Source organism: Crocodylus siamensis, chromosome 1 (assembly GCF_052110815.1).
Source record: "Crocodylus siamensis isolate JL-2025a chromosome 1, ASM5211081v1, whole genome shotgun sequence".
NCBI classification, from domain to species: domain Eukaryota; kingdom Metazoa; phylum Chordata; order Crocodylia; family Crocodylidae; genus Crocodylus; species Crocodylus siamensis.
In genome coordinates this window covers 359868307-359879813 of record NC_143395.1, presented here as the reverse complement: position 1 = coordinate 359879813, position 11507 = coordinate 359868307, and the positions used below count along the sequence as shown (strand labels likewise).

The 11507-nt window shown below is 47.8% G+C and overlaps 1 protein-coding gene across 1 annotated transcript; it reads left to right on the top strand.

Annotated features, from left to right (window-relative positions):
- The first annotated feature begins 5240 nt into the window (after positions 1-5240).
- On the top strand, positions 5241-11204 carry LOC149874943 (protocadherin-8-like). Its single transcript, XM_090024745.1, has 4 exons — positions 5241-7781; positions 8783-8850; positions 8958-9091; positions 9810-11204. The coding sequence occupies exons 1-4, from the start codon at positions 5253-5255 to the stop codon at positions 10181-10183; spliced, it is 3105 nt and encodes a 1034-aa protein (XP_089880871.1). The 5' UTR covers positions 5241-5252; the 3' UTR covers positions 10184-11204.
- Positions 11205-11507: the final 303 nt, after the last annotated feature.

Sequence of the window (11507 nt, the reverse complement as noted above, 5' to 3'; positions counted from 1 at the left end):
ACTACCTATCCTTTGTAAAGGCATTTGAGAGCTACAAGTGCAAAATTGCATATTAGAACTAGATGTTATATTATCTGAACACCACAATTTTGAATGGGAGTTTTGCCTATGCTAAGACTGCTGAATCCAGTCTAAGCCTTTGTAAACAGGTAATAACATTTGTATTTAAATCATTAGAATAACTTTGATCTATTGTATCATTATAAATATTTTTCAATAGGTACTTGGGGGGGAAAAGGCTTAAAAGATTAAAGACAAGCTAAAGGTGATATAATTCAATAAATCCCCTTTTGTATTTGGGTTAGATATCAATTAGTTCTGATTCTTCCTCAATTTGCACCTGGTTAAAGAAAAGATGGCTTTGAATTTGATAAAGATTATTTGCTCCATCCCTACTGTGCTTTAGTAAATCTCAACTATATTTTAACCTGCCACTTGGGTACTGCTTATATAGGGTGGTAGCTCTGTGTGATCCTGAATTATCTTCTCAAAATAGACTTTATTAAAGAGATGAGTATTTTTACTGATATCTTTCTTTGTAACAAGCTGAGCCCTCTGGTCCTAATCACAAAAGAATGTAATATCCAACAGTCTAATAAGAATATGAGATAACATGACATTAAGACGTATCTCATTTGTATGCTGTTGGCTCAGATTATTAACTTGGTTCTGTTTCAAGAAATGATTACAAAAATTAATAAAAATATCTGCCCTTCAGATTCATTTTTCGAACAAATATATCAGTATCTTCTTAATGGCTTCAATTTCTGGTGTTTAAATCTTGAAGCTATTGTACTTGATAACAAACTCTTATAAAATCTCTAGAATGTGCACACATTTGAGAAATGCAAATTGTTTTCAGCCTTTATAGGAATCTGTAGTAGGGATAAAACCAGGCGGAAATTGTTTATTGCACAGGGAAAAGGAATTTAAAGGAGCAAAACTTTTGAAGGTCTTGTAAAGTTTATGTTCCCATTAAAGCAAACCTTATCACCACTTGCTGCATTAGTTTGGGGAGTTTGAAGCAGCCTCCCTGTGGTTTCATTTGTTTGGAAAACATGCTAATGCTAGTTCCATGATTAGTGTTAGTGATTATGGAGTGTGTAGAATGAGATCTGGAAAGACTTTAAGAGGCAACTAAAGTCTGCAGTGTATAACACCATAATTCACAACAGTGTTCCCACTCCTGCACATACTCTGGAGAAGGAGAGATAAGTAATTGGACAGTCCCAGAGGTGAAGGATTTATCTGGACTGGGGTTTTTCAACCACAGACACAGTTGTATCAGAACCCTTCAGTAGGTACAGTTGCCAATTACAGAAAGCAAGTGCTAGAAGTGGCCTCAAGAGGTCATGTAGTCCAATCCTCTGCTCAAGAGAGGATCATGCTTGTCTAAACCAGGGACACAGTACTACATACATGCCTTAACCTGCATGCAAATAGTACAGAATCAATATCAGCTGTATATTCCAGTGTACTTCGAAGCAAGGGCGTGACTATGGATCCTTGGAAAGTAGTTTGCAATGTCTGGCTCAGCTCTTGCACAGGGAAGAACCCTTTTCCAGCCAGACTATAGACTTTGGGAAGGACTCACATGGAAGATCCAGAAGAGACGACAGAAAGCCAGTTTACTTTTCCACATGGTAGCTACTCTGCCACCCCATATTGTAATGTATATGTGTCTATATGTAAATGAATAGTTTACAACACAGATGGGGTGATTTAATAATCCATATGACATACGATGTATTATGCTATATGTATTATATATGTGTGCGTGTTATATGCCTATACATATATACCACGGGTATGTAGCTGAGTTTTATGTGTTGTATTATTTTGTATTTAGTCACCTCTGGACTCATCCCTCATGATTTCCCTATCTAGTGCAAGATTGAAGTCCTCATACTGAGGGACTGCCGCAGACCATCATATATTATCGTGTATTATTATATATAGTATACTATATATGATATTATAGATGTGTGTGTGTGTATACATATGCATATAATAAACATACATAAGAACAGACGTCCCATTATAGGCAAAGTGGAGCCAGCTTTATTCGGGGTGAGTAGCAGTTTACACTGGGAGCAGACATGAGCAGCTTTGGCTATAGTGGGGCAGTCTGCTATTTAAGCTGCAGCAGGGTGTGAGAATCCTGCCCTCATCTCCTACAGGGGGAGATTGTGCCCTGAGCAGGCGGGCATTGTGCCCAACCACAGCATGGTTTAGCCTAGTCTGTTTCACCACTTGGTTTTCCCCTGCAGGAGTTATAAATCCTGTTTTCCGGATTTGATGTCACAACAATTTGGTGGCAATGAATGTGTTGCAGGGCTTTGGTTTCAGAAACAAAAGGGACCTGGCCAGGCTTGGAGGTTTTGTTTTGATTAAGCTTCCCCCCCCCACAAAGCACCATCCTGTGTTTTAACCAAACTGAACAAGAGGAACAAATTGGTGACCCGCTCCTGCTGGGGGGGCCAGCCACAGTGAGCACAGCTTCCCCTTTCCCTGTCTCCATCAGGTTGATGGAGCTGATCATTGTTTTAACTGTGACCCCAGCCCAGCAGAATGCAGCATGTGTGTGCATCAGGCTTGTAAACACAGTGCGCGGACACCAGATGCCTACAGGGGACATGTTGCTGAGTTCCTCTGTAAGCAGCCCTGTCACTCAGCTGGTACAGCCTCGATCCCGCCTCAGAAAATGTGTCTCTCTCCTCAAACTCCAGACGTCCTTCATTAATATAGAGGGCTTTGTTTTATTGTTTGGTATAAATAATGCCTCACGGAAACCAACAGGGTGCTCTTCTTTTGCTAGATCATGCATGAAACAATAGTTTTCATGTGGTGGAGAGCTGGATCAGTTAACAAGAAGCATTGTGTATTTCAGGCTTAATGTACTTGATGAAAAATAAGGCCAGGAGAGAAGTCATATTCATGGGTGTCTTCTGCCCCCTAATTGCTGAAACAATAATCAAAAGCATGTCTTGCAACAGCACAAAGAAGTCAGTGGGATTTAGTTGCCTGTAGAAGGTTGGTAAATCATACTTGTCTATACAGTAAGGAATATTAGAAAATTAGATCATTAACAGATGAGAAGTGAATTGCATGGGGTTTACAATATAAATATTTGATTGATTACTGGCATAAAAATACTGTGCTCAAAAGTAATCTTACGACCATCGTTAGGACCAGAAACTATCAAGCAAAAAGGATCTGCCTGCTATCACTGATCCACCCACAAAAACCTACCAGCCTGCAAAATAATGAAATGTTATCATTTGGTTTTGATACTCTGTTTGAAGTGTCTGCTGATTTTTGGACAATGTTGATCTCTTCAGTGCAGTTGATGGTGTCTATGTTTAACATGCGTGTGTAAATCAGAACACCAACCACTTTTATCATCGCTGTCATGTTTAAAACTTTTTAACAGGCTGGGACTTGGGCATAATTAAAGAGTTTAACACCTACCAGTTTGTTGCCAGATAGCACATCAATTAACCCTTCCGAGCTTGCTGCTTTTCAGAGTACCTATGCATTTCTCCCTATAAGGATTTTTAAGCCAAAATTTTTCCAGACATATTCTTTTTTGTGCAGAAGCAAGCAAAATGAATCATACACCCAACACCCCAGACCTCTTCTCACCCACTCCTATGCCAGCTTCAGGGGAATATTGTTACAGAGCTGGTGGGACTCCCGCAGCACTGTACCTAGACTCCTGGTGGCCCTGGGTGAACTTTTAGTATCAGGCCCCCTTTCACCAGAGATAATGATAATAATAATTTAAAAATTACCATTTTGGGGCTCCCTTTCTGTCTGGGCCCCAGGTGGCTGCCCAGTTTGCCCACGCCTATGTCTGGCCCTGGACTCCTGCCTTCTCCCCTGCAGGATTAATCCCAAGGGATTCATTGATGTAGCGTAACGAAAAGGTAGAAGAAAAGGGCAGTGATAACTCATGCTATGTATTGCTTATCTTGATGGCTAACAGTGTTGCCTCTCTAGACAGCCATAGCTAGAGCAGACCCCACTAATATGGGATCATGACTGTTGTATGAGACCAGGATCCTTCTTCCTTCGAGCTCTGTGCCAGAGTGCATTTGTTGAAGTACAGAGAGAGGCAAGAAGGATTGCTTAGGGACACAGTACCACACGCACACTTTGACCTGCATGCAAATTGCCCAGAATCATAGCTGCTGTGACAGTGTACTTTGAAACAATGGCTTAACTATGGGTCCTTGGAAGAGTAGTTTGCACCAGTTTGGCTCAGCTTTTGCACAGGGAAGAAATCTTTTCCAGCCAGACTACAGACTTTGGAAAGGATTTGCATGGAGGATCCAGAACAGAAGAGAAAAAGCCAATCTGAGGAGTTCACCACGTGACAGCTACCCTGCCACCCTGTCTATACATACTGTATTTATATGTATATCTATAAATATATACATTGCATTTATATGCAACATATATATATTCACAATACAAATGGGGGATCATTTAATAATACATATGACATATGCCTCATATATATTTGTGTGTGTATTATATACCTCCATATAAATACTGTATGTACATAAGCTTTGTCTGCTGTATTATTTATATATCCATGTGGCTCTCAGATTGGCCTCAACAGTCATCTCTAGACCCACTGATGACTTCCCCACCTAGAGAAAGAGCAAAATCCCCATACTGAAGGGAGGGACTGCAGCCTGGGGGCAGAGGTTGTCAATGCCAGTGGTTCTCAAGCTTTGGAGACTGGAGGACCTGCTTGGAAAATGCCAGCTCTTATTCATTGCTCTTTTTTGGCTTGCAGAAACAGAATCCAGTGGGTCTCCTGCTGCAAGGAACTCCCAAAGCCCCCTACGGATTCCTGCACGAAATCTCTGGGGGACCACAAGGGCATGCCTATCAGTACTCACATGGGGTGACACCCTTGAAAGGCCCTCAAGGCACCCCGGGGTGCTGCAGCACGCAGGGTGAGACTCGCTGGTGGGCGGGCAAAAGGCACCACCCCAAGAAAGCCTTGCTCCTGACCTCTTAACTGGACGCTCCCGGGCCCACAGCACCCCTGAGCGGAGGGCTCGCTCCCCGCTCCCCACGCCCCGCCGGAGGCCGAGTGAGGCAGGGGGGGCAGCGGGAACCGAGTGCTGAGTGGACGGCGCGAGCGGGCTGCCCCCGGATTGGCGCTCGGGGAGCGGTTAATTTGCATATCGCGGGCTCCATAAACGCGGGGCGCCGACGGGGGTCTGGGCGCTGCCATGGCTCCCGCGCTGCGCCCAGCGGAGCTGTGCTGCCTGCTCCTGCTGCTGGCGGCGCTGCCGCGCGGCGCGCCCCGCACCGTGCGCCTGAGCACGGACGAGGAGGCGCCGCCGGGCACGGTGCTGGGCGCGCTGGGCGCCGAGCTGGCCGGGCTGGCAGCGCCGGGCGAGGCGCTACGCTTCCGCCTGGTGCAGCCCGCGGGCGCGGGGGGCGAGGGCGGGCGCGGCCACAACGGGTCGCTGGTGCGGCTACGCGAGGCGGACGGGCAGCTGAGCGTGGGCGAGGCCGGGCTGGACCGCGAGCGGCTGTGCGGGCGGGCGCCGCGCTGCCTGCTGCCCCTGGACGTGCTGGGCTGCGGGGCCGGGGCGGGGGCGCCGCGCTGCCGCCTGCTGCACGTGGAGCTGGAGGTGCGCGACGTGAACGACCACGCGCCGCGCTTCCCGCAGCCGCAGCCGCTGGCGCTGGAGGTGTCGGAGAGCGCGGCGCCCGGCACGCGCCTGCCGCTGGCGCTGCCCGTGGACGAGGACGTGGGCGCCAACGGCGTGCAGCGCTTCCAGCTCTCGCCCAACGCGCACTTCGGCGTGGAGGTGGAGGCGCAGGCGCGCGCGGACGGCGGGCGCGGCGCCGCCCTGGTGCTGCTGCGCGCGCTGGACCGCGAGGCGCAGGCGGCGCACGCGCTGGAGCTGGTGGCGGCCGACGGCGGCAGCCCCGCGCGCTCGGGCACGGCCGCGGTGCGCGTGCGGGTGCTGGACGCCAACGACAACAGCCCGGCCTTCGCGCAGGCCGCCGTGGCCGTGGAGCTGCGCGAGGACGCGGCGCCGGGCGCGCCGGTGCTGGCGCTGAGCGCGGCCGACCCCGACGAGGGCGCCAACGGCGAGGTGGTCTACGGCTTCGGCAGCCGCGCGGCGCCCGAGGCGCGGCGCCTCTTCCGCCTGGACCCACGCTCAGGCCGCCTCACGCTGGCCGCGCCGCTGGACTACGAACGCCAGCGCGCCTACGAGCTGGACGTGGAGGCGCGTGACCGGGGCGCCAGCCCGCTGGCTGCCACCTGCACCGTGCTGGTGCGCCTGACCGACGTCAACGACAACGCGCCCGGCATCCGCCTCAGCCCCCTGGGGCTGGGCGCCGCGGGCCCCCCGGGGCCCAGCCTGGGCGCTGGCAGCAGCCCCGAGCCCGGCCCGGGCCCTGGCGTGCTGTACGTGAGCGAGGCGGCCCCGCGCGACAGCTTCGTGGCACTGGTCAGCACCTGGGACCGCGACTCGGGCGCCAACGGGCAGGTGCGCTGCACGCTGCATGGCCACGAGCACTTTGCGCTGCGGCGCGCCTACGGCGACAGCTACGTGCTGGTGACGGCGGCTGCGCTGGACCGCGAGCGCCTGCCCGAGTACAACCTCACGCTGGTGGCTGAAGACCTGGGCACACCGCCCTTCCGCACCGTGCGGCCCTACACCGTGCGCCTGCGCGACGAGAACGACAACGCGCCGCTCTTCGCCCCGCCGCCCCTTGGCCGTGTGGCCGTGCCTGAAAACAACCCCCCCGGCGCCTACCTTGCCACTGTGCTGGCCCGCGACCCGGACCTGGGCCCTAACGGCAAGGTCACCTACCGCCTGCTCGAGGACCAGGTTGCCGGTGCCCCCATCTCCACTTATGTCTCTCTTGACCCCACCACCGGTGTCTTGCGGGCCCTCTGCACTTTGGACTACGAGGTGCTGCAGGTGCTGGAGCTGGAGGTGGAAGCCTGCGATGCGGGCACCCCCCCACAGTGCAGCCAGAGCCACGTGCACGTTCACGTGCTGGATGGTAACGACCATGCTCCATCGATCGTGACCCCGCCACTGGTTAACAGCTCTGCTGAGCTGCCTCTGCCGTGCCACGCCCCACCAGGCTTTCTGCTTGCCCATATTGCTGCCCAGGATGCGGATGAGGGACCCAATGCAGAGCTATCCTACTCCATTGTGGCTGGTGCCCATGACCTCTTTGCACTGCATGAGCACACTGGGGTGCTGTGGCTGCGCCGCAGGCTGTGGGGTGGAGAGGTGCAGGCAGCACTCCCACTCGTCATTATGGTGCAGGATGGCGGGTGGCCAACCCTATCCTGCACCGCCACCCTCCAACTCGTCCCCACCGATGTGCTGCCTTCCAGAGTGGAGATTGTGGTGCCACAGCTCCTGGCAAAGGAGCAGTCCCTGCAACCTGGTTTGGACCCCTCCATGGTCTTCATTGTGGTGCTGGCTGGTGGCTGCTGCCTGCTGCTGGCTGCGATCATTGGCGTAGTCTCCACCTGTGGGAAGGGTGTGAGTGGCTGCAAAGGGAGGCCCCGAGAGCAAATGAGAGACCTGGAGGGCAGGCGGCTAAAAGGTCCGGACCCCCTGGCAGGGAGCCCCTGCGCAGGCCACCAGATGGACTTCTGCCAACTTGCTGTCAGCCCCAGGGTTGAGCACCTCTCTGATGATCCCGGCTGGGAGGATGGCAGCCGTGAGTCCTTCTGTCATTCCACCCAGGAGAGGAAAAGGCTCATTGACTCCCAGGTAAGCCTACCTCCCTCTGAGCACCTGTGCAATACAGTCATTGGGTTACCCGTCCTAGAGTCTCTTGCTCACTGAGGTCACTTGTGCAGAGCTAATGAATTTGGGCACTTCCTTTGGTCAGAAAAAAAGATGTGTGTTGGTAGGTGTAGTGAGCTAACAGATAGCATGCTGACCTGAGAGTCCAGAGAGCTGGATTCTCTTTTCACTTGGTCACTAACTTGTGCACCACCAACTTGGTTTTTCTATCTGAGAAATGGGCATAATTTTTTCACTTATTTCTGTGTGGTGTTTTAAGCTGTATGGATAAAAAGTGTTTTAAACTAGAGCTACGTATCTTTGTATTAGCCTATGTGGCAACACTATTAGGGCATGTCCCAATGAGCACGCACATGTGTTTTAGGGCACCTCAAAGCAGGTTGAGGCACCCCAAACTATATGTGATGTATGTGCACCCATTTGTTGCACTGCTCATTTTGCAGCGTGGTAGGTTATTTTTTGTTAACACCAGAAGATCCTTGTCACAAAATACCACCACTGGCAAAGGTGTTGTGGTGCACATGGCAGCAGCATGTGTCACCCAGAAAGGGAGCCTGGCGGGTCAGAGCTATGCTGTGGCTGTTGGCCAGGCTCTGAGCAGCTGGCTTGGCACTATTGCTGCCCCAGGAGGCCCCCAGAGGTAAGGCTGTTGAGGCCAGCAGGCCTCAGCCTCCTCTGCCCTAGCTTGGTAACTTTTTTGCTGCGTGCCGGAGCATGCATGTAGGGGTGTGCCTGGGAACAAATGGCGTGCCTGGGGACTTTTATTTAGGCCACTGCTATTTGTCCCGTGGGAAGTGCGCGCCCCTGCACAAACATGCTCCATTGGTATGCGCTCTTGACTTTCACTTATTTCTATTTTCCAGTTTATTCAGATCATCTCATCCAGTTGTTTTTAAATACTAAATCCACCTGAATTAATTGGGTTGCTTCTGTGTTGACTAACAGATATTTTCCTCTCTTGTCAGGGTCAAGTCCTTATTTCTTCTCATTCTTCATGTGCTCGGCAGGAGGGTTTATCTGCTTCAAGTTTAAGGTAAATTTTAACATTTTCTGATGTTTCCTTTTTGCAGTTTACAGTATTTCATATAGGTACAATGCATGGAAAAGAAAGTACAGTAATGATTTGCCTTTTGTTTTTAGCGCTCATTCAACTCCAGATCAGTTTAGTGTGAAGGACAGTGGGAAGGGAGACAGTGAATTTAATGATAGTGATTCTGACATCAGTGGAGAGGGGCTGAAGAAGACCCCTTCACAGATCACGGAGAAGCAACTTGGTAAGTGTAAATTTAACATCAGGACTCCTCCTTGCACCACTTGGAAAAAGACAGTTAAATGGTAGCGCTCTCTCCAGAAGCGTTTAAAATGAATACAAAACCTATAATACAGAAGCTTTGCAATAAGGAGTTAATGGAGCAGTGGAATTAAACAGGTGTGAAATGACTGACAAGTCAACTAGCCTATTCTAGCCTAAACTTTTTATTTTATTTTTTATTTTATTTTTTTAAGTAACTGGTGCTTTGGGAGCTTCTGGGGACTTTGTTTTGTTTTATTTTTGTCTTTTGTGGGGATTTGCATGGTAGGAACCTGATAGCAGGTGCTCAGCATTTTCTAGCTGTCTAATCTATCTGAAGCCAAACATCCTGAAACTCAGAGATCTAACAAGACAAAGGGTCGCTTATGCATTTTTTTTGGCCCTCTGTCTGTCTGTTGTGCTCCTGGGCATTGGGAAGAAAAAAAAAAGGTAGATCTTAAAATTAAATTACTAAGTGTCTGAATCCTGTGTGTATGGTATGACAATTTCTTTTATTAAAACCCTGTGATAAATCTTGTTGTTCATTGATTCCCATCAGTAGTAATTATCATTCCTGCACAGAAATATATGCATATTTAATCATTGATAAGACAATTTTTGCCATATAACTTCCTCTAAGAGAAGTAGGTCATTGTATTACAGAAAAATGTCTGACTACCAAACTTTGCTTTTTCTTCCAGGTATTGTTGCCTGTGAAGGTGGAAGGGCTTGCAAGGATGCAGAAGAATACTGTAGTTCTTATACCTACCAGGTCCAGGAAAGCAAAATACTTCCTTCACATAACAGAAATGGTTATATGATTAAACATTTTTCAACACCCCTTTATCAGTCCATTCCTCATCTCCAGAAGCCTAGCTTTCTTTCACAGCACCCAGAACTGAAGGAATGTTATTATCCAGTCAGTATCTCTAAAACTGAAAGGCTGCAGAGTGTTTGTGAACAAGTACGAAGTGGTAACTTGTCATCTATGCTTTCTGGACAGTACGAAGGATTGAATAGCCCTTCACAGAACATTTTGCCCTTAAATGCTTCGGAAGTGGCAACATCATTCTGAAATATTTTTGGACAGACATGAGAAAGTATTGGGAATGTGCTAAATGTGTAAATGAAATCTAACTCTTCTACCCTCTTCCCCTGTCAAATTAAATATCTTTTAATTATGGCAAAAACAATCCACATGTAAACGTATATATCATCCTACCAAATCGATCTGCTTTATTTTACCAAAGAGTCTTAATTAAAACTATATTAAAATGTATAGTTATGACTGCTAGAAATGATAAAAGCAAAGGCAAATGTTTTGTACTGAAAGAATTTTACAAATGTAAATAAGTGTAGATCCTATTTTGTGTGTGTACTATTAAAAATGCACATGTGCTTATGCTGTTATTGATTTAATTCCTTGTTAGCTGTAATAACCTGATAAAAGTAAGCAACTGTCTGTATCAAATAATAATCACACATTTAGGCTGCAGTCTTGTAGCTAGTGCAGTCAAGGCCTTAGTTATTCTTCATGATTACTGAATACAAGTCAAATGCAGTAGCCTTTAGTCATGAGATGAAATCTCTATGTTGACGGACTGGAGTCATTCTAATATGATTGTGGATACTGATTGTTTGGTCTCCTCCAATCTTATTGGCTGGTTGGCCATTTTGAATGAAGACCCATATTCAATTCCCATACTTTTACAGTTTAATAATACTGCACTGATTCACATACACTTTATAGGCACAAAGATTTTTCATTGTTTCAAAAAAAATACTAATGGAAAAAAAAGATTAGTAAAGAATTGTTGTGGGTTTTTTGTTTGTCTGGGTGTCCTACTATGCTATGAGAGTGAAATAATATTAAAATGGGCAGCTGGAGAAGGCAGAGAAGGAAAAGCTAAAGGAGAAAGTTACCTTTTTAAGTACTTGCTTTCTCACTTAATGTCAAAGAGCTATTTTAGCAGCCATTTGTTCTTCTTTCAGACACTGTTAACTCACATTCCAGTGAAAAGTGAATCTGAATGTGGTTCAATATTGTTTTTAATTAAATAAAATGAGTTGAAATTGGTTGTGGGGGAGGGCTTCAAAATGTTGTTATTATTTAGCTGGGTTTCTTGGCGATAATGTGGAGAAAGGAATCTTAGCAGGCTAGGGAACCTTAAAAAAGACCGGGAAAAATATATAAAAGCTTTTATAACTTTTCTGTATTTTCACCGCATCATTTTGTGAGGAAATCTCTAATAGTGGAAGGCTATAATTCAGCAACATTTAAAAAAAAAAAAAAAGTCAAAACTTCAAAATGTAAAGTGATTGAGCCATATTTTAGCAGTGATAAAGCTATTTTCATGTGTGAGGCTGTTCATCCACTTAACAGGTATATAACAACAATC